We start from the raw sequence: 18175 nt of genomic DNA on the forward strand, positions 1-18175 counted from the left end.
GCATTGAGCTCTCTCGGCCACCGTAAGAAACAGATAAATGACTATTTAATGCAATTATTTTTTCAACATTTACAACAGCAGTGAAAACATTTCTGTAAATATAGTTTTAGAAAAGACATGACCTGGATTTTAGCATTTAAAGCAGCTTGTAACAAATGTGTGTCCATTTAGAGAGCAATTTCCTTTGCAAAGAACTTACAAAAATGTTTTAAACAAAAGTTAATCTATGCTGAAAGTCCAAATTCAAGGGAAGCGGATATATGTAATACAGTGCAAAAATCCTATTCTCAGTGTTTTTATCTTGTTCTCCAGTAAAAACATCTAAACATCCTTAAAACAAGATAAACTTACCTGAGAAGAAAAATGACACAATATTAAGACTTTTTTTTTCAGAGGAAGTACCTTGGGTATACTGTACACTACTGTTTAAATGTTTGGGGTCGATAAGGTTTTTAATGTTTTTGAAAGAAGCCTTTTATGCTCAACAAGGCTGCATTTTTTTTATAAAAAATGCAGAAAAATAGTAATATTTTGAAATATTATAATTGAAAATAACTGTTTTCTATTTGAATATTTTAAAAAATATATATAATTCATCCCTGTGATGTCAAAACTGAATCTTCTCATCAGAGACTGAGACGGAAGAGAAGAAATTGGTAGATACAATTTTTGTTTTGTTTTTGAGCGCACAAAATGTATTCTTGTCACTTCATAACATTAAGGTTAAACCACTGTTGTCACATGGACTATTTTAACAATGTCTTTACTACCTTTCTGGGCCTTGAAAGTGGTAATAACGTTGCAGTCTATAGGGGGGTCAGAAAGCTCTCGGATTTCATCAAAAATATCTTCATTTGTGTTTCAAAGATGAACGAAGGTCTTATGGGTTTAAAACGAAATGAGGGTGAGTAATTAATGACTGAATTTTCAATTTTGGGTGAACTAAATCTTTAAGAACAGCATTTGTTCCAAGTAGAAATCGTTTTACAATTTCAGTAATGTCTTTACTTTCACTTGCATCCTTGCTGAATAAGTCTTAAGTATTGTAAATCCTACTAACCCCAAACTTTTAAATGGTTGTACATTTTCTAACTGTACTTTTAATTTCATACTTCCATTTTTTGCTGTGTCTAGCATTCTAGTCCCTATTGCAAACACTGTAATGTCTTTCAGTTGCATGAAAAGAGAAGGAATTGACGTCAGTCCCAAATCAGTGCCAACATTCTGCTTGGGAGCACCTGAGGTTCAGAAACAGACAGAGCGATGACTGATCACAGTGCATTGAGATGGATATCGCACTGAACGGCAGGCCTCCTGTCACCGCGCAGCGCCCCGAGCGCACCGAGAGAGCACTGCTGCTAAGTGTTATCAGGGCTGAAGAGGGAGGAAGGCAGGCTTCGTGACAGCACCGCGCTCCATCTCGCCCCAGCCAAACTTTGCAGAGTCAGATGGGCGGATGAATTCATCAATTATAGCACAAGGTGAGCTGAAAGCACCGCGTAAAGGTCGCCGAGCGGAGGGGGAAAAAACGGCCAGCTCAGGGCTTTTCTCTCTGCGTGCCACTCCTGAGTATATGGGAGGTCCGGCATAGCACAGAAATGGAGTTTAAATTTTAAACAGGCAGAGAGAGGGGGGCCCCAGGCCCTGTGTGAAGATTTCAGGAGATGACAGGGTGAGAGGGAGGGAAAGAGTGAGAGAAAAAGATGTCTGGACTGAATGTGGATCAGCGAGGGACATTCATAACTAATTAAACAGTCAAAGCCGACGGGGCCTCAGATGCATCACGCTGCAGGTCTCAACCGCAGTCCACCGGATCCCATTAGAGGAGGATGATAATTGCTGTGTTTGTGGTGCTTTGCTCAAGTAAGTGTGCATTATTCACGATTACATTTCTTGTCCAACGCCAACAGGTCCCTTATCACTGTCACAGCATAGTGAGGATGACTTCCTGCACTGGTCACTCCTCTTCCTCCACATAGGTTGAAGGGAACCATCCCACCTGTAATTTATAAAGCATCCGTAAACCTTCCTTAAGAGTAACAGAGCATATCTCTTCATCCTAGGTGAGCAGTTTGAGAGCTCTTGTGTGTCAGATCTGATAATGACATGTGCAGAAGAATCATTAAAAGTCATTCTGTCATCACCTCCTGTTAATCATCTCTCTCGTTAACGCACTCGAGCGTATGGAATGAAGGAAAGTGAATCTAAAATGGCTTGAGGAATGATTTAGGTGTCATGGAGAGTCAAGATCTGTGATATTGCATGGGAAATGCTGGGCTAAATTTCAATTTCACTCTCAAATTTCAATCATGTTGTCACACCTCTATATTGCTATGTCATTTGGTTGTGTCCAATTGCTTTCAGAACTGGGGTACATTCACAAAATGCTTTTACCTTTAATGTGGGTACTACATTTAACTCGGTACTACCGAAAGCTCTTTATCACGTCATAATATAGCATATGTAAATCAATGGAGCCCAAACACAGACTGTGTATGGGATTCATGAATGTATTCATTAATCTATTTCATAATTAATATGGATAAATTAGATTAAAAAATATTCCATTTAAAAATCTAAAATATATTATTATAAAAATAAAGTCATTACTCTAGTCTTCAGTGTCACGTGATCCTTCGGAAATCATTCTAATAGATGATTTGCTGATCAAGAAACAATTATTCTGATAAATGTTGAAAACAGCTCCTTAATATGTTTGAGGAAACTGGTACTTTTTTTCAGGATTCTTTGATGAATAATAAAGTTCAAAATATCAGCATTTATCTGTTAAGATTATAAATGTTTATAAATAAATTAAAACTCAAAAGTGACAGTAATGCATCTTGTTTATTATTGATTTATTTTAAAAAAATCTTACTGACCCAAAACTTTTGAACAGTAGTGTACATATAAATGATTAGAAAATAAGAATATTCTAAAAAATAGATATTAATATGAGATTGTATAATGATATTTTTTATGAAAATGTAACTATAACAGAATACAGCTACTCTCTTTACAGCAAGGTTCAATTTGTTAACATAGTTAAACACAATAGATCATAAACCATCTTGTTTATCATTCTAACAGTATTATTAATGCACAATATTAAAATTGTCTGACAACTCATCAACGGCCTATATCACGATTCTTAAAGGAGAACTCCGGCGCAAAATGAACCTCGGGTGTAATAACACATTGGTACAGACTAAATCGTTCCCTGAGATTTGTTTTCATGATAATCGAATATAAAGAGTTTTATCTCTAAAAACAGTTTAGCTTATAACGCTAGTATATTGGGCATCGAGTAAACAAAAAGAGATCGCTAGTTAATACCATTAACAAGGCTCAAATTAGCCCCACACTAACACGGCAGCATAATGAGTGTCCTTACATGCAAACCGAAGCATTGAGAACTTTGTAAGTGTATAGACAGTTTAATAAGAAGATACTTTACACAGACAGTACAGTTAGCGCATACAGAGAGGAGCCATCTTGGAAAACAATCTCGATCAATCGAACCACGAAGGTGAGCGAACAGTACGTGTAGATATTGAAGATAAGATAAATTATATTTATTTTTTTATTTTCTCTGTTGCGTTCAGTGCTTCTCTTATGCGCTCAGTGCTTTCTTCCGGAAACAACGGACCATATGAGATTCCAAGTCACAGTTCAGCTCACGTATCACCGTGTTCGTGGTTTGACTGATCGAGACTGTTTTCCAAGATGGCTCCTGTCTGTATGCGCTAACTGTACTGTCTGTGTAAAGTATCTTCTTATTAAACTGTCTATACACTTACAAAGTTCTCAATGCTTCGGTTTGCATGTAAGGACACTCATTATGCTGCCGTGTTAGTGTGGGGCTAATTTGAGCCTTGTTAGTGGTATTAACTAGCGATCTCTTTTTGCTTACTCTATGCCAATATACTAGCGTTATAAGCTAAACTGTTTTTAGAGATAAAACTCTTTACATTCGATTATCATGAAAACAAATCTCAGGGAACGATTTAGTCTGTACCAATGTGTTATTACACCCGAGGTTCATTTTGCGCCGGAGTTCTCCTTTAACTATGCTGAATATATAATTCTGTTGTTGTTCTGTAAAACTGTATTTTTTCGCTGCTATGTGCCTAGCAGTTCCCTTTTGAGCAACCATGAACTATGATTCGCAGGGAAGGGTAAGAGTTCAGTTTACATGATGTGGAAGTTCTGAGAAAAAAGCTGAAAATATGAAGCACTAGTACTAAAGCAGTTCACTAGAGGTTTTGGTGCTTTTAAAGGTGCAGTAAGTGATTTCTGAGAAACACTGTTGATATTTGAAATCAGCCCAAACAAACAGGTTCCCAGCGCTAGAAAGCTTTTCTAAAATTAATGCGTTTCCAAAGCTTTTGCCTGTTCCCAACCCTTCTTCTTCCAATTTTATTCCTCTGATCTTACACACTTGTAATGTCTCTCAGCCATCTCTCTTTCTACAGTCTTTCTTCAAAAATCTCTCTTGCTCTCTCTCTCTCTCCTCCCCCACCATGAGTGTAAACACTCCCCTACTGCTGATTGGCTACAAGTGTGTTGTGGTGCTCAGCCCAATCCACTTTCAACAGCATTTCTCAGTAAATAAAGGTGTATAAGAGTGTTTTCCCTTACCCGGCCATTGACTTCACCCTTCCACCATCCATTGGTACACTTAATATAGATATTCACCAGGTCTCCCACCTGCAGAGAGAGCTCCCGAGTATCCTTGGAGCTGAAATCATATCGTGCCAGTGCAATGCCAAGCACTCTCGGTGTCAAAACTGAGGGAGAGGGGGATGTAAGACAAAAACAAGTTGTTAAAAAAAGGACAAGAGTGAGAGACACAAATGTTTTCACAAGACATGCCAAGTAGGACAAAACGTGTGAACGTGCAACAAGATGATTGGAGATTTGGAGCAAAAACGGGGCACAAATGGCGTTGCATAATTCTCAGACATTTTCACACACAAAAAGAGCTGAAGCAAACACAGGGAGAAAAGAGTGAGATGGCTGGAGGGGGAAATGAATAAGACAGGTGGCTGATAGCTGTACCTGACCAGAAGGGTGAGGGGGAGGGAGGAACAAAACTGTAGCTGGTGGGACTCAAAACGAAAAGCCCACACAGCACTGGAGCTTAGAATCCAAGCCGAAGCAGAGAAAATAAGAACACAAAAACCCAGAGATCTTAACGGAGACATTTTCAACAAAACAAACATAAACAAGCTAATATCAAGAACTCCACACAGCACCGGGGGAATGAACACACTCCTTGAAATATGCCAGTCTTGAGAAATTTAGGAAAATGTCTCAGTATTTTATTATTTGATCCAATATTTATTATGATATTAATTTCATCATAATTGGGGAAGGAAATGCATTCCACGCTTGTTAGACTGCAAGAATGAATGTAAACATAATTTGTTTGTTTAGTAAACTCTACAGAGTAAGCTACCTTTTAATTTAGGGCTTGAAATCATTTTTTTTTATTATCTGTTTTCAGTTGTATTTTTTCTACATTTTTGTTTGATCATTTAATATAAATGTATCATCCAGAATTGTGTCTAATGAAATTAATTCATAAAACAAATATTTTATATTAATTCATATTTTTTCACAAAATAAGGTGTTGCAAAACACAACTTGTATACTGTATACATTTACACATGGATAAATATATTGGTTGTCATGTTTTAAAAAAAAATGCATTATTATTACTGTTCTTTGTATTATTAATTTGCAAGGTACATTTTACTTTTTACAAACATTTTACAAACTTTTAGTTTGTCACAAGATCTATGACAATAGCTTTTCTCAAATGAAACCGTGAAATGCTTGAGAAGTGAACCTTCATAGCAGCTCTGGAGAGTTCATGTGGACTGTCCTCAAATAGTTAGATGGCAAACACTGAAAATATCACAAGCAATACACAGCCTTTTTAGCAACACACCCGATCATCTCTAGAAGAAATAGAATATCGAAAAAATGATTGCCCAGTCCTATTTTGGACCCCATTGACTTTTATTGTATGGACAAAAAAGCACTGAGACATTTCTCAAAACGTCTACTTTCATGTTTCACAGAAGAAAGAAAGTCAAAGAGGTTTGGAAAGACATGTGAGTGAGTAAATGATCACAGAAAAGACCAAAATCTGGACTACTTCAGCCATATGGACTACTGTTATGGACTACTTACTAAACTATTGGGGCAGAGGTGGCTGCCGGGATATAAAAACAGAAGAAAAAGAGGTTTGGAATTTCATGAGCAACCCATTCCTATATTTTTCAAGATGTTGTTTTTTTCTCTAGGTGTTGTGATAGCTTTTGCCAAGTGCGTGCTCCTGGCCCTGTCACTGGTGCAGCTGTGATATCGTTCATACAGAGCGTGAGTCCTGTTACCATCTGAACACCCATCTGAGCATCCAGGACTTTCTAATATGTAAACTAGCAAACGTCAGATCCACAATATGTTTGCCTTCCTGCTTTGCATCTCCTCTGGGGGGAACGAAGCAGTAGATGATGAGCCAACTACTTTTTCCTGTGACACTGACACTCAGAAATCGTGCAGTTATTCACACGTTCGATATCTATGCAGGATTGAAACCGATGCGATATCTGTATTGCAAATAACTTTTCTCACATTAGCTTATAAAACCCAACGCTGGTATCTCCCTTTGTGTTCAACGTGTTTACCAAACACTCTGTGCCTGCAGACGTGTCAGCGCACACACGACCACTGGTCTGTTGGCACATTTGTAAGTGTTTTGGTTTGCGGCACATCAGCGAGAGCAATGTCCCAGGATGCATCAAGGGCCTGGATTTTCTGCTGCGGTTTGGGAAAGGATGCGTTACCGAGATTGGCAGTCGAATATAAACACCTCTAATAAGCAGAGGATGCTGACGAAAAAAGGACAAATAGATCAGCGAAACCCCCAATTCACAAATTCCCACAATCCCGTTCTTTATATCAACAGTGCTGTACTCGTTCGCTAAGCCTTTTTCTGCGTGACACATCTCTCTCTGTTCAATAAAGCTGACTTTCTATGTCTTCACAAGTTGCCCTTTCATTTCTCAGTGCAGGGACTGTTTTTTTCTTTCTTTCAACTGCGAGAGAGAAAATCAGCCAAGTCCCCACAGGTGAGGGGAAGCTTAGCATCCATCATGGCTTTTTCCTGTAACTCAAACCAAACTGTCATGTCGTGTCAGGGAGTTTGCCGGTACTGCTTGAGTCTTGTTTAGCAGAGTCCTCTCTCTCGCTGTGTCGCCTGAAGCAGGAGCTGCAGAGCCAGACACAAACAGCCTTTTTCCTGCTGCCAGGTGCCGAGTGTGTACGGCTCGCTTCACAGCATCAGTCTGTCTCTTTGAGGAGCCATCTTGGGCAATGAGAGCTGGAGTAAAGACGTACATTTTTCCCATGAAAACAACACGTGTGCGTGCACACTTTACATTTTCACCCAACGACCAGCATGCCAAGTGTTCAACATTTATATTTAATCAAAAGAGTCAGAGAGGTGTCAGGACATAGCTAAAAATACCTCCTGAGCGCAACCTATGCCTCCTGCCATTAAAAGAGAACCTTTCTGAAGTTCACACTGGCGGTGATTTTAATCGCCGGAGGTCGACATGGCTGCTAGTACACGTTCCTGCTGCTGGATGAAGTTACTGCGTAACTCTTTGACAAAGAAGAGAGTTCTTTCTATTGTGGCAACTAATCTAAAAACTAACTTTCTGCAAGGGAACAATTTTGTATGCTTGCATATAAATTACTAGCCAAGAAATCTAGACGCACCCTAGCTGCAGCAAATTTTATTTTGCAGCCAGGGTCTCCGTTAGCTTTCGAGCTGGAAAAACCAAACTCTAGTCAGGCCAATCACATCGTTTATAGAGTCGGCGGGCGGGCTTAACATAATGACGACAGAGTTGCGACGATTCCCTGCTACTTGAAAACAAAGAATGGCTGCTGCTGCTGGCGAACAGCGGCCTTTCGAATCGGCTTTGGCCGCGACTCTGGAGGACTTGGAGTTAAGCTTTTCTTTGAGAAAAGAACAAAGAACGGCACTTAAGTCATTCTTAAAAAAGGAAGATGTGTTCGTAGTTTTGCGAAAAGTAAAGTAAAGTAGTACTTAGAATGTTACAGTACTGCAATTTCTTTAATTAAATCTCTTTATAATTGAAAAAGTATAAATTATATATTTTTATATAATTTTTTATAGTAACTTTTCTGTACGTGTGCAAAGATTAATCATGCAGAACAGTGAAATCGCTCACAGAGCGATAACCTGAACCTGACCTCCTTGCGTGCACTCTAGTGGTCAACTGATAAGGATTTTTTGATGCCCAATGCAGATACAGAGCAGGTTGGCCGATGACCAATATACAGTAAAGCACACAAACAAACACACACACACACATATATATATCCATAAATACATGCTGATTTTTCAGCATCATTACTGAGTCACATGATCTGACAGAAATCATTGTAATATGCTAATTTGCTGCTCAATAAACATTTCTTATCCTGTATCTAATTCAAATGATCCCTATCCTGTTCTCTAAAAAGGTTTTAAAAGATGTGAAAAGATGTGAATCCTTTATCTGGAGCAAGCGCAGACCAAGGTTAAATTATCTGCACTACAACTACCAGGGTCAATGGGAGGACTGGATTTGCCTAATATCAAGCTTCACCAGTGGCCTGCACATCTAAAATATGTGTCTGATTGGGTTGCTCTTGATAAAAAAAATAAAAAAAACATATTGGAGAGTTGTGATAACCCTGTAACTGTAGCACATGAGGCACGGAGGGCTGTTTGTCATTTCGAAGCAAGAACTAAGTTGACACCTGCTCTCACACCAATTGTGAACTATCCGGACTTCCCTACAGGTACAGGTAGATCTGGGAGGTTTACATTTTGGGTGAACCAAGGTACAGTATTAGTCAGCTTATGGACTTGTTTGATAAAGAGGGTCTGATGTCTTTTGAAGAGTTAATACATCGGTATCAATTATTAAAGCAGGACTTTTTTCGTTTTTTACCGATTGAAAAACTATAGTCTGAAAGATACCTCATAATGTAATACAGTAACAGAAGTCTGTCTCCAATAAAAAAACTACTATTTCAGACAGTGAGTATGTCTGTTATACAATGTTCCTAATGCTACATCTGAGGTAAATGTAGTTCTGAATTCTAGACTTGCTTTGAGAGGGAACCTTTTGTCTCTATAAGTGAAGAGGAATGGGGAAGTATTTGGAAATATGCTAAATCTATTTTGGTATGTAATCGTGCTAAGGCTATACAGTTCAAAATTGTACATAGGATGCATATTTCACCAAAACATAGACAAGCATTTAACAATGAACCTTTCACCTCTATGCCTTAAGTGCAAAACACAAATGGATACACTCACTCACTGTCTTTGGTCATGTAATCAGTTACAAATATATTGGGCCAAGATAGTTTCTGAAATGAGTAATATCTTTGATAAGGAGTTTGTATTGGATACTTTATTTTTTTAACCTTGGTTTGCCTGATAAAGCTTTGATTTTATCAAAATAAAAAAAGACTGTATATTCTTCTTACTTTTGAAGCTAGGAAAAAACATATTACTGAGGTGGATACGTGACAACACTCCAGGTTGGCACAAGATTTTGATGGAACTAATCCCACTGGAATATTTAACTTGACTAGTTAATGGTCAGCCAGGGCAGATTTATAGTGTCTGGAAGTCCTATATCAATAATCTAGGGACTGAATTGTCAACTATTCTGCTGAAGGGTTTTCCCATTCATATGCCTCAAGTGAGTTTATAATGGTTTTGAGCTTGTAATATACTGCAGTTATATATTTAGTGTATTTATTTATTTAATTAGTTTTACTTATACTTATTTTTACCTTTATTTATTTACCTTGATTACCTTATTTTTTTATCCTTTTACCTGAAAATTAATTCTGGTCACTTAATCGCTGTCAGTGTGAACAGGGCAAAGAGACTAATGTAATGAGTTAATCTGAAGGAAATGTAGATACTAACCAGCAGTTCTGAGTCCACTACTGAGCTCCTTATACGGCATCTGCAGAGTCGTGTCCAGTGTACGGAAACCCTCTTTCAGAGAGTGCTGTTTGTAATATTCAACCAGTTCCTGGACAGAAACATCATGTTTAAAAGCTTATTATAGGGATTCTCAAAGTTTTTTGCCAGCTAAAATGAGATTTTAAGTTAATATTTAAAAAATGTAACAACACATCTGCACGTTCAAGGTTCTCTGATTTTGGTTAATGGTCAAATCCATGTAGCAGGGCTCGAAATGTACTTTTTACTTGGTAGCACTGGTGCTCCCAACTTATTGTGGTGCAGCACCACAATTTATATATATTAAAATATTCCTTTTATTTAAAAACAACACACGTTTTGTATGAAATGAATGTGGTAGCGATGCACTGATCATGATTTTTCATTGCCAATTCCATTTTGTTTTTTACAAGCAAATTGTCTAATTCTGATACCGGCTGCCGATTTTTGTCTTTGTTTAAGCAAATTTATCAGCTGTTTATTTGCTCTATAACAGGCCAAACTGGCCTTAAAAATAAATAAATTAAAAACATCTGTAGCCATTTGAAATTAGAGGCAACCACTGCATTTTAATCACGATCCAAACAAAGATGCTACACACAAATGCAGCATGAGCAGTTGTTTTGATTTAAATTAGATTGCATAATTTCAAGACTTAGAGTAAATACAGAATGGTCTGACTTTAGCTTTGTGAAATTATGTTGCATAAGACACACCTGCACAAAACAAATACAGATGGACTGAATGAAAATGCAAATTCACTCTCGGAAGACTATTCCGAAGACAGTCAGTTTCCTTCAGAGATACATTCATATAAACCCCCAGCCCAATCTAATATTTATATTTTTCTTCCTATATTACGAGCCTCACGGACAGTGATCTTGCGGTGTTTGGTATTTTCTCTGCTGTGAGTCTTCACTCTTCTCTTTCCGCCCGTGTTCAGTGTGTCCCATATCTCTGGCCTGTGTTAACATCCTGTTAACAGACTTCGTAATATTTTCACACAAATTACATTTCGGGAAATGATTGCAATGCAGTTTTTGTGCAAGTCCGGAATAGAGATTAGCTAAATTGAAACTATAAACCGGCCGCTTGAGATTGTGTGTTTGAAGAACAAACAGGCAGTTTCCGATTTTGGTCGACCAGTGCATTTATAGAAAAAAAGGTCGCACCACAACAATTATTTGCACTTTCACAAATGCTCCCAAATAAATTTTGAAGTCGCACAGATTCAATTTCGGGATCATATGCGACCAAAATGGTGGCAATTTCCAGCCTTGTGTAGGCAAAATTTTTTTTTTGTGAGATTTTCAATAGTGTAATTTTAGTGTGTATCTTAGTGGAACAGATAAAATTGCTTATAAATGCTCACAGTTAAAAGGATCAAGCAACACTTACAAAAACATCCGTTTATGGTTTTATGGATGTGTACCATGACAGTACTATGTATTCTTTGATGTACCCTGCAGTACCATGATATATGAATTGGTAATCATTCAGTACTATGGAATACATCAAAGCTTTACCATCCTTGTTACATGCTGTCACCACAGTATTTTTCTATAAGGGAAAACTTTATCATTTGAAAAGAAAATGTAACAAGGTTGCAGTAGTATTGGTGTCTCTAATGGATTAATAGCTGGACCCATGTTATTAATTATGCTAATGAAATACAGGATTATGCAGATCAGCAAATGTTCTGTTTTTACGATAAAAAAAGCTCAGGTCTCTGCAGCACGGATAACGACATTGAATTATAGCACCCTACATATGTATTCATATGGTTATGATAAATAGAGCAAATGCTGATGAAGACCATTGCTTCTGTGCAACTCAAACCCACTTACTAATACAGTCTTGAACGTCCTGCTTTCAGCAATGTAGAAGAGGCCCTCCTTAGTGAGGATCTTAATGTGCTTCACATCGTTGTTGTACCTGCAGATGGCAGAGAATCATTGTAACCATTCCAGGATTGTCAGTACTTCCACTTCCACTTTATCTCAAAGGAGTTTTCCCTGGGAATGGGCTGATAAACAAAAGTTAAGCCAAGACATATCTTTTTATTTATGGAGCACATTAAAAACAAGTGCATACTAAAATGCTTTAAATGTGCAATTAAATCACTTTTAACACCTAAGATAGGAAAGTTCACCCAAAAAAGGACATGAGGGTGAGTAAATCATTTTCATTTTTGGTCGAACTATCCCTTTAATTCTGAATCTAAAGATGTCATGAGCAGGAGAAGATGTAATGTCCAGTGGCATGTTATTCCATGACCTTGGACCAGCTATAGAAAAAACACAATCCCTTTAAAGTTTAAATGTGAGCTTCCTATAACATAAGGATGTGGAATTGTTCTGTCAGTCTCTGACCGCAGGTCAACACACCCACAGGACCTAAAGCCGCACATAAAGAGGACAACATGTTTTGACAGAGAACCTGTGATTGGTTTAAGCATGAGACAAGCAACTATAAAATGTTCTGAGGTAATAAAGCCCACACTGTGCATGTAGTGTGATAACTCACACTGAGCACCACATCCATGCTACACAATGAGCTGTATGCAAATTTGTGATGCATTATGTATTGGGTTGCATCGAGGGAAATGCATGAAGAAAGCTAAGCTTTGCATGCAAAAGGATGATCGTGCAAGAACCTCACCGACCATCCGTCACGCCAATTTTATATGCAATAAAAACACGCTTGAACGATCAAATAAACAGTATGAAGTGGTATAATAGCTAGACGTACTTGATGCTGATGGCGTACTCTCTGCTCTCCCGGCTCCTGTATCGCACCAGGTAGGTGCTGTTCTCTCTCTCCATGAGCTCAGACTCTGCGTGGTGTCTCTCTATGGGCCCAGCAAACCTGCTCGCACAAGCCAACGTGCATATGGCTCAGCACATGTAGTCATGCAGTGTGTGATGTGGATATTGGAGTAAATGTGGTTAAACATTTAGACTTACCAGGGTTGGGCTGAGTAGTCGACTGTCCTGGGCACCTGAGTATGGGACACATTACAAACAAAGTCATGCATACACTACCAATTATACCCATTTATGGTGACAAATTAGTTTTGTTGACAAATATAATTTATTAGTATTATTATTACTTTTATATATTTTTGAATGAATGAGTTTGACTGGATAGTGAATCAATCAATCAATCAATCAATCTATCTATCTATCTATCTATCTATCTATCTATCTATCTATCTATCTATCTATCTATCTATCTATCTATCTATCTATCTATCTATCTATCTATCTATCTATCTATCTATCTATCTATCTATCTATCTATCTATCTATCTATCTTGTTCTTGTCGGTCAGGAAATTATTGTATTTATAATATTAAGTGAAACTCTCCATATATTCAGAGTTTCATTCCATATATTCAGTTTCATTCCATATATTCAGAGTTTTGGTGGGTTTTTTTTTATCAATGTTGAAAACAGTTGTGCTGCTTAATTTTTTGTTGTTGTTGAAATCGTGACACATTTTTTTCCTCAGGATTTTTTGATGACAAAAAAGTTCAAAATAACAGCATTTATTTGAAAAAGAAATCCTTTGGAACTATGTAGAAAAAAAAGAATTAATTAAAAAAACTGATAAAAAATACAAACCAACAGCATTAAAATGATTGTGCAAGTCATCCAAATACTTACACATGGGCAGGGCTTGACTGCATCACTTGGAAAGAAGCCGGTCTCTTGAGTTGTCAGGATTTTGCCCTGCCAGGAAGTGTGGTTGTTAATTGCATTATATTTGCCTTGAGGCGATGCTCGCCCCTCCCTTTTGCTTTAATAAATCTAAGACAATTAGCTCACAACAAGCAGTGAATCTCATTTAGAGCCACAGTTAATTACTGTTCAGCCCCTACCCACGGTTAAACTCCGTTACGCATCAGAATGAAAGCATCACCTAATGCTGAATAATCATACAGCTTCCACAGCAGAACATCGTGAATCATGACACTCGCCAATAAGCCATTGTTTGATATTGCTGCTCCGAGCATATTTGGATTTATGAATTACATTAGACTCGAGTTTCATATTATGTCCTCACGCAAAAGATTGTATTGAGCAATCGCAGGCCGGATGCCAGTTTTAAAATAGGCTCATTTCTTGCATGGCTTCAACCACAATTATCTGTATATTTTTGGATAAAAACAGACAATCCCCCCCCCCCCCCCAACTCAGTATGAAACAACAGCTGGGAGGTTATAATGCACTGTGAACGTGGCGGAACCAGGTGCCAAAGTTTAGCAGCCTATGACTGATTGTGAGTTTGGCTGAAGGTTTGACTGAGGGTGTAATGAGGATCTTCTCAAACAACTATACTGAAAAAATATATACTTTTCTTTCCAGGCTCCCTTTTAAGATCATCTCTAACTAGTATGAAATGAATTTCAGAAAAATGCACCTCTACCACAAATTAAATTGGAGTCCCAAACTGGAACTGTATTCATGATTTATTTGGCTTAATAATGTTTCGCCGTAGCTTTTGAAAGCCCTTTATATTTGTTATGCCACAGATAAGCGTATGATAAAGATTAAACTTATTACCCCATTAGAGTAAACAGTTGGCAGCCTAAAGGATCAAATTAAATTACAGTGATCGATTGCACTGTTCTGGCAACGGGACAGAGATAATTGTCTTCCAGTAACATGGGAGATGGATGCTTAGTGCTCTGTAATTCCATTCTTTGGTGTCATGGGACCCTGAAGATTTAGTAGCCTTATTAAGAGTTAAGTGTCGTTTCACACAAGATAAAATAAACCAGTGATGTGCATTATCATTCAATAGTACCGCTTCTCGCTCCCCTCTATGACCTGCCAAGTGCGTGAAGAACCACGGCTGACACGCACGTCTAGCCACTGCCTGTCGCAGTCTGTTGGCTCGGTGAATCTCTTGGCATCCATTTTTGACCTGTAGGTGTTTTTTTTAACCTCTGTGTGCTATCAGGCAGAAATAGCCCAGCATAAAGCAAGGGAAATCTCGCTAAGTGTCTATTCCCTGCCGAGCTGTTTGAGTCGCGTCGGCCAGATTGGAGCAACACCAGGAGGAAGATGAGGTTTTAGTGCCACCATAAACCATAGAGGAAAAAGAGCCACAACAGCCCGGCCTGAGCCAGAAATAAATAACACAGGAACAGTCTGTCTGTGACAATAAGCTTGAGACAAAACTGCAATGCTGAAACATGCCTGAACAAAGACTGTGCTCCGCAGTCACTATATCTGACGGCTCATTTAGGTATCAGTGCATATTACGAAAGCAATGCGAAAAAGTATTGTTTTCAGTGACTATTCAATGGAACATTTGTATGTTATACTAAAGTTGTGTTGCAGTAGGTTGAGTCAGGGTTATTATAGTTTAAAAAGAGGGGGAAAAAAACTAAAACCATAAAACCATTCATTTAAATAAAATGGAAGTTGAAATAAAATATACAAAAACCTAAACATATTTTATTTCAGCTAGTAGCCAAAGCAACATTTCTCATTTTCCTTTAGTTTAACTTGATGTACTTGAATAACTAATACTGTAATAAAAAATGTATAAAAACTATATAGACATATTTTTAAAATATAAAAACTAATGTCAAAAACATTTTAACTTTAAATCAAATAAAAATTAAACTATATACAAATAAAAACGAATTCAAAATATTTATAAAAACTATAATAGTATATAATCTCATCCATCCATCTTCCGCTTATCCAGGGCCGGGTCGGGGGGGAGCAGTCTAAGCAGAGATTCCCCGACTTCCCTCTCCCTAGACACTTCCTCCAGCTCTTCTGGGAGAATACCGGGGCGTCCCCAGGCCAGCCGGGAGACATTATCCCTCCAGCGTGGAAGGCATTCAGGAGGCATCCGGAACAGATGCCCGAGCCACCTCAGCTGGCTCCTCTCGATGTGGAGGAGCAGCGGCTCTACACTGAGCTCCTCCCGAGTGACCGAGCTTCTCACCCTATCTCTAAGGGAGCACCCAGCCACCCTGTGGAGAAAGCTCATTTCGGCCGCCTGTATCCGGGATCTTGTCCTTTCGGTCATGACCCAAAGCTCATGACCATAGGTGAGAGTAGTAACGTAGATCGTCCGGTAAATCGAGAGCTTCGCTTTGCAGCTCAGCTCCTTCTTCACCACGACGGACCGGTACATCGACCCGTTACTGCAGAAGCTGCACCGATCCGTCTGTCAATCTCCCGTTCCATCCTTCCCTCACTCGTGAACAAGACCCCAAGATACTTGAACTCCTCCATTTGAGGCAGGAACTCTCCACCAACCTGAAGCGGGCAAGCCACCCTTTTCTGACTGAGAACCATGGCCTCGGACTTGGGGGTGCTGATTCTCAGCCCAGCCGCTTCACACTCGGCTGCTAATAGTATCTCAATGATACTAAAATATCTGCATTGAGTACAGATGTGTTTGTATTTAGAGTAGCATATTAGATACTCAACAAGTTTTCTCAATAATAATTAAATATTACAATATTTAAAACACTTCATATAAGTGCTGTGAGAGCAGAGTAATATTAATTAATTAGTTAATTTAACAAAATAATTAATAATTGATTATTTGTGAAGTCGTTTGTTTTTTATAATTAACCTAAATGGGCCGGTGACAGCCCATTGTCTATGGAAATACTGGTTACTGCATTTATTATTTGGTTGGAATGTCACAAGACATATCTGTATAAAAGTTCACGTGCGCCATGTTGTGATGTTGTGATCAAGCTTCAGGGTCCCATGACACCACAGAACACAATTCAGCTATTAGGTTTTTAAATCCTGCAGTACTTTATCTCACCTGCCACCAGGAGCTGTGAGGATCAGCAGAGATGACCTCTATGACATCACCAATCTGAGCATTCAGCGGCGGCCCACCCTGAGGACTAGGGACCCCAAAATAATCTCTGATGACCAGCATTTTTGGCAAACCTGTAAAAAAATAAAATGAACATAAAATCAAAATTGGCCCTATACCTAAACCAGGTTTCTGGTCTTATTTTGCATGCTTCATTTGTGTAGATAATTCCAAAGAAAAGATTTTTGATCTCTGACTCTTCTGAAAAGTCTTTTTTGCTAATATCACCAACCCCTTTTATTTTTCAACCACCTCACGCTGGTACTTAACGCCCACTTTCAATCAATTCCCAATGGAAACAATCAAGTCCTAACCATTCTCTCTTTGAATATTTTAGATTGCATACATCAAATGGCTAGCGAATCAATTTACATTAACTACAGTAAAATGACAAATGTGTAGGTTACTAATGTAACCCCATGTTCCCTGAAGGAGGAAACAGAGAAGTTATTTCAGAAATGAAATGACGAATTGGGATCTCGCCTGAGAGCCCAATCACCTTCGAGTGGTAACAAAACAAGCCAATGGACATTGGCGAGTAAGATTTGTATCGCGAACCCCTCCCAGGGCCACGGGTATATAAGGAAGTGTGCAGCTCTTACTCATTAAGTTTGTGCTGAGGAGCCAAGCCAGTGCCTGGTCACTCAGAGGTGGACACAGGGATTGTGGCGACGAGGCGTAATGTCTCTGTTCTCTCATTCAGGAATCGGGGGTTACATTTGTAACCTAGACGTTACCTATCAGTCAGTCACATTCAACGTTATGTCAGAACTAAACTGACGAATTGGGATCCCTAAGAAAAACACCACAATCGCTGAGCCTTCCATCGCCTTGTGTAAGCACCACAAGCATCTTCACAGTACAGAGACTAGCGACATACAGCGACAAAGTCGCTGGCAGTGTGAATGGGGCTTCAGGCGAGATCCCAATTCAGCAGTTCAGTTCTCACGTAACGTCGAACGTGACTGACTGATAGGGAACTATGAAAAAGGATGAGTTACGCGTTAAATTAAATTTATAAAACAGAGAGAAATAAGGCAAAATATGCCTGAATGTACATTTCTCCCCAAAGACAAAAAACAAACAACAACAAAAAGGCAGAAAAATAGCCCCCGAAGCAGTTAAGAAAAGTGTTTACCAATTTGCGTATGATACACTTATTAATAAATGCTTAGTGGCCACTTATAAACAGTTTATGGAAATTAATTTCACATCAAGCAACACAGCCACTGA

The 18175-nt window shown here is 38.6% G+C and overlaps 1 protein-coding gene across 6 annotated transcripts in view; it reads right to left on the minus strand.

Moving 5' to 3' along the window:
• Positions 1-1087: 1087 nt before the first annotated feature.
• The window catches only part of vav3b (vav 3 guanine nucleotide exchange factor b), a 52847-nt gene continuing 35759 nt past the window's right edge, over positions 1088-18175 (minus strand). For 3 of the 6 annotated variants that reach the window (XM_056256997.1, XM_056256996.1, XM_056256995.1), the window contains exons 20-28: positions 16886-17016; positions 13744-13809; positions 13042-13076; positions 12827-12943; positions 11923-12010; positions 10037-10145; positions 5062-5142; positions 4642-4790; positions 1088-1999 (exon numbers count right to left, since the gene is read on the minus strand). In XM_056256997.1, coding sequence (XP_056112972.1) covers positions 1958-1999; positions 4642-4790; positions 5062-5142; positions 10037-10145; positions 11923-12010; positions 12827-12943; positions 13042-13076; positions 13744-13809; positions 16886-17016 — 818 coding nt within the window. In that variant the 3' untranslated portion in view covers positions 1088-1957. The remainder of the gene's footprint in view (positions 2000-4641; positions 4791-5061; positions 5143-10036; positions 10146-11922; positions 12011-12826; positions 12944-13041; positions 13077-13743; positions 13810-16885; positions 17017-18175) is intronic. The other 3 variants (XM_056256998.1, XM_056256999.1, XM_056257000.1) reach the window with 2 other exon arrangements.

The sequence above is a fragment of the Rhinichthys klamathensis genome, unplaced genomic scaffold (genome assembly GCF_029890125.1).
Source record: "Rhinichthys klamathensis goyatoka isolate OS25496 unplaced genomic scaffold, OSU_Roscu_1.1 h1tg000134l_1, whole genome shotgun sequence".
NCBI lineage: Eukaryota > Metazoa > Chordata > Actinopteri > Cypriniformes > Leuciscidae > Rhinichthys > Rhinichthys klamathensis.